Here is a 5655-nt window from a genome sequence, read left to right as displayed (position 1 = left end):
TGTGTGTGTGTGTGTGTGTGTGTGTGTGTGTGTGTGTTTATATGTCCCTGTCAGTCCCCACCACCATCGCTTGACAGTCGATGCTGGTGTGTTTACGTCCCCGCAACTTAGAGGTTCGGCAAAAAGAGACCGATAGAATAAGTACTAGGCTTACAAAAGAGTAAGTCCTAGACCGATTTGTTCGACCAAAGGCGGTGCTCCAGCATGGCCACAGTCAAAAGACTGAAACAAGTAAAAGAATAATATAAATACATACTTGTACACAATGGCTCATGTATATATATATATATATATACACACACACACAACATATAAGCGTGTGTATATGCTGAGAGAAAACATGAAAATGCAGTTCTACATATTCGTTAAATCTTTCCAATGACGTAAACAAAATATATAAACATGTCTACATTTATAGATGTTCATTCGATTCTATGTACAGACGTTTATATTTGTATATATATATAAATATGCATACACACACACACACACACACGTAACATATACATAAATAACAAATCTCGCGTATATATATATATATATATATATATATATATATATATATATATATATATATACGCACACATATACATACACACATACATACATGCATGCATACATACATACATACACGCATGCATATATACGTTGATGCACACAGGAAAACTAGAATTCAAAACATGAGTATATGTATATACTTTAATGGTAAATTTTCAGATTCACACCCGCACGATTTTCACTAGTGTTTTAGGATTAGGGTTTTAGGATTAGGGTTAGGGTTTAGGGTTACGGTTAGGGATAGGGAATTCCGTTCCTAACCGTAACCTTAACACTAATCGTAACCCTAAACCCTGACCCTAAGACCCTAGTGAAGATCGTGCGGGTGTTAATCTGAAAATTTACCATTTTATTAATATCCAGAAGAAACAGGGCGACTCAAGGTCCGCGAGTTTCTTACGATGGCAATTACCAACGAAACTCTCCGATCTTGAGTTATTCCGTTACGTTTGCTAAATATTTATCCATATATACACACACACACACACACACCTCCTATACCTATACATACAACTATATACGCACCTGATTCTCCCTAGACACAACATATATACACACAGATATACATATATAACATACAGGTACTACTAAAGCAGCGCGGACCCGAACGCGCAGTCGCCCGTCCGCGCCAGCTAGTCGTGAGTGGTCGATCCTAACCCTAACCCTATTCCTAACCCCAACCCTAAACACGTATTCATTTGCACACGCGGGTTAGGGATAGGGTTAGGGTTAGGATTAGGGACAGGGTTAGGGTTAGGGTTAGGGTTAGGGATAGGGTTAGGGTTAGGGTTAGGGACAGGGTTAGGGTTAGGGTTAGGGATAGGGTTAGGGTTAGGATCGACCACTCAAGACTAGCTAGCGCGGACGCGCGACTGCGCGTTCGGGTCCGCGCTGCTTTAGTAGTACCTAACATACATGCATCTATATATATATATATATATATACTGACCATTTGAACAGACGAGTGCTAAGAGGCTGGTGTCTCTGGCCTGGCGCCACGCAAACTGGGCAATATTTGGCTGGAAGTCAGTCGGAGAGTCTGTATCTTGTTCGACGGTGAGTAACCGGACCAGCTGAAAGAGCGAGTACATGGCTTCATCGAAACCAGCAGACGGTTAAGCAGCCAAAACATACACAACGGGTGGATGGACGGAGAAATGAGGTAGCTAGCTGTGTGGAGCAAGGTGTTCCGGACAAATCTCAGTGAAATTCGCACCGGGAATGGTGGTGATGATGCGATGTTACCATCGATGGATTTGCTAAACCGGAACAGCGTCTGCACGGCTGTGAAAGCCAGACGACATTTTTTCCTTACAATTAACAGGTGGTAGCAGTGGTTGTGGTGGGAGGAAGAGAAGCATAGAGAGAGGGGGAGACAGAGAGTGAGGGACAAACAGAGAGATAGAGAGAGAGGGAGAGACAGATAGTGAGGGACAAACAGAGAGATAGAGAGAGAGGGAGAGACAGATAGTGAGGGACGAACAGAGAGATAGATAGATAGAAGAGGAAAGAGAGAGAGAGACGAAGGAGAAACATAAAAGTAATAATTAACGTGGTAGTGGTGGTGGGAGAGAGATAGTGATAGAGATAGAGAGAAGGATAGATAAACAAAGAGATGAAAGAGAGGGAAAGTGATATAAAGATATATTACTGATGGGATATATTACTGATGAAGATGGTGGTAGTGGTCCCCGAGGTGGTGGTGATGGTGGTGGAAGTTGTGATAATAGTTGAAGAGGTCGGGGACGGAGAACGTTATAGTAGTAGTTTAGTGATAAAGATGGTGGTGGTGAATGTAGTAGTAGCGGTGGGAGGGAAGGTCGCTGTCGTGCAGACGACGGCAGCTACGTCGTTGCAGTAGTGGTAGTGGTGGGAGGGGCGTGTAAGTGCTGAAGAGGGTGGGGATGGATTTGTGATGGAGATGGACGTGGTGGTGGATAGTGAACGTAGAAGGACGATGGTGGTGGGTAAGGTAGTAGCACCTGTGGTGGGGAAGCACGTATAAGTGCTGAAGATAGCGAGGGTGGAGGAATGTCATAATTGTGGTGGTGGTGATAGCCAAAGTGAGCGGTGCGATGTTTGTTATTATTTAGCCCAGGGCAGCCGTCGGCTCGGCATGCAAAATGATCATCGGCGATTATGCTGGTTTAATTACAGTCGTTGTTGTCGTTTAGCCCAGTTGAAGACGTTCTAGCCATGACTATCAAGTCTTTTTATTGTTTGTTTTTTTCAGATATAATAATAAAATCTAGGATCAAGATCATATCATCCAATATGTCCGATTTTCTTTTTTTTTTTTTTAAAGACATACTGTGTGTAATTTGAGAGAGATTTAGCTGCTATTTCTAACAGATCCAATGACCACCTGATGACTCACACGGTGGTTGTAGTGGTGGTGGTGGTGGTAAGAGATGAGAAATAAGAGAGCGCTAGGTCTATCAGAGAGAGTGAGAGGAGAAGGAGAGGCCAGCGTAATCGATCCCGGAAGTTGATCCCGCATAAAATATATAAATCATGAAAGCCGCTAATTGTAATAAAAAAATCATGTTTTTGTTATCGACAGTAACGAGTCCTAAACTGTTTAGTTGTTAAATATTATCAGTAGATTATTGTTATTGGAAGAGAAAGAACAGAGAATGTTTTACGGAGAAAATATAAAAAGAAAGGAGAGAGAGAATGAGTGTGTAAAAGATAATATGTATATGAGAGAGAGGGGGAGAGAAAGACTGCCATGAAGCGCTCTCGCTTCTTCCGGTGTCGTTAGCAATTTATCGTCTGCCACCACCACCACCTGCACCACCATCACCACCATCACCACAAATACACGTTTCCTTTTAATTTTCTTAAATTGCATTTTTTTTAATGAAATATTCCAGGGATGCCTTTTGAAGGATGTAGAATACGATTATTTTGATAAAATTTGAAAAAAAAAAAGTTTTAATCGTTATCTACCTCGTAAACTTATCTCAAGGATGTTTTATTTAAAAAAAAAACATGTATTTAACCAAATTTATGGTCAAGGGGAAGATACTCCCGTTTTCTTGTTCTCCTATAATCGTAATCTGTGTCAAATAAAATGTGTTTCTGGAAAATTTCATTAAAAAATATGCATTTAACAATGTCCGCGATTGGAGAGGAGATCCTCAAATTATTTTTTCTACGCTAAATATATTTTTCTTCTTTCAGTCATTAAGACTGCGGCCATGCTGGAGCACCGCCTTGAAGAATCTTATAATTTTTTAGTCGAATGGTTCGACTCCAGTACTTCGTTTTTTTTGGGTTTTTTTGTAAGCCTTCAATTATTACCATCATCCTTTAACGTCTGTTTTCCACACTGGCATGGGTTCGATGCTTTGACAGGACTGTACCAGGCTTTACGGTCTGGTATGGTTATGACGTCTACAGCTGGGTGCCCTTTCTAACGCCAACCACCTTACAGAATGGCCTGGGTGCTTTTCACATGGCACAGGCACTGGCTTCATTGTCAGACAAACTATAATACATAGTCATTAAGAGTCCTAAGTTTTTGTGGCTAGAAGACTCATCACTAGGTTTGATGAGTCTTCTCAAGCACTGCATATCACCAAAGGTCTCAGTCATTAGTCGTCACCTCCGTGAGGCCCAACATTCGAAGATCATGCTTCACCATCTCATCCCATGTCTTCTTGGGCCTACCTCTTGCACAGGTTCCCTCCACAGTTAGAGACCAGCACGTCTTTACACGACTGTCTTCATCCATACACATCACATGACCATACCAGCACATTTGTCTCTCTTGCACATCACCTCTGATGTCTCTAATGCCCAGTTTTTCTCTCAAGGCACTTACACTCTATTATACGCGCACACTGACATTGCACATCCAGCGAAGCATACTAGCTTCATTTCTTTCAAGCCTTCGCATGTCCTCTGCGGTCACAGCCCACGTTTCACTGCCATGGAGCATGGCTGTTCACACAGGTATCATACAGTCTGCCTTTCATTCTGAGGGAGGGGCTTTTTTGTTACCAACAGAGATGTTGCAAAAAAAAATCTTCTGCCCTTCATCCAGGTAATTTGCTGAACTGCATAAACAGTAATACAAGGGTTGTCGCATGTTGGGCTTGCTTGTTGGCTGCATATAAAATGATAAACAACACTCGCAAACAATTAACAGAAGCTTTATTTATTGTTCGTTATAACTTTAAGCTATACATAAAAAATAACCAGGAACAAGAGTGTTGGTGTATTGTTTATTTCGTTTCATTCAGCTACACCTTGTGAGGGCAAATACAATCAGCAATCTGGTGTCAGAGTCTTCACTCACCTCACTGCAAGTCCCTTCTCTGCAGCTAGGCTGCAGTGAATTTCCTGTCCGCAGCTCATCTGTTATTAGTCTACGTTGTAAGTGCCTTACAACATAATGTTTTCTGCATCGGCTTTTGGATGAATAATAAAAGCAACAATTTGAACGCACTGGGAGAGACAAACTCTGGTGTCTATGATAAAGTAGCTGGTACATATTGATTTGTAACTAGACCATCACAACTGGGGAAATATCATGCTAAATTCATGATGGCAAATCTGTATCTTCAAGGATGGAGTTGTTAAAACAAGCTTAAAACAAAGTACCAGGGTCGATTCATTCGACCAAAATTCTTCAAAGCGGTGCCTCAGCATGGCCACAGTCTAATGAGTAAAACAAGCAAAAGATAAAAGAGAAAACTCTTCAAGGCAGTGGCCCAGCATGGCTGCAGTCCAATGATTGAAGCAGGTGAAAGGTAGAAGACAAAGTAGAAGAAAAACAGATTTGGTTAATTCTTCAAATTTTATTATTATCATTTTTCTTACTTTTGATTCCAATGTGGTGGAATCTAGCGGAAGGAAATGGTTCAAGAATAAAACAAAGAAACACAAACTTAAACAGAAAGAAATTTTGAAAGAAATTAAAAACATAATAAAATAATATCTGTGTGTACGACTGTGTGGTATATATACACACACACACACACACACATATATATATATGTGTATATATACTTAAACATATTTGTATATTTACATATATATATCTATCTATATATATATATATATATATATATATATACATATATATAT

At 40.5% G+C, this 5655-nt stretch overlaps 1 protein-coding gene across 1 annotated transcript in view; it reads right to left on the bottom strand.

Annotated features, from left to right (window-relative positions):
• Positions 1-2258, bottom strand: part of LOC106869467 (uncharacterized) — a 39926-nt gene extending 37668 nt beyond the window's left edge. The window contains exon 1 of the mRNA XM_052978108.1: positions 1508-2258. Within this exon, the coding sequence (XP_052834068.1) occupies positions 1508-1649 (142 nt within the window). The 5' untranslated portion in view covers positions 1650-2258. The remainder of the gene's footprint in view (positions 1-1507) is intronic.
• Between the last annotated feature and the right edge of the window lie 3397 nt (positions 2259-5655).

Source organism: Octopus bimaculoides, chromosome 30 (genome assembly GCF_001194135.2).
Source record: "Octopus bimaculoides isolate UCB-OBI-ISO-001 chromosome 30, ASM119413v2, whole genome shotgun sequence".
NCBI lineage: Eukaryota > Metazoa > Mollusca > Cephalopoda > Octopoda > Octopodidae > Octopus > Octopus bimaculoides.
The sequence above is the reverse complement of the archived record's forward strand: the minus strand, read 5'-3'. Positions and strand labels throughout refer to the sequence as shown.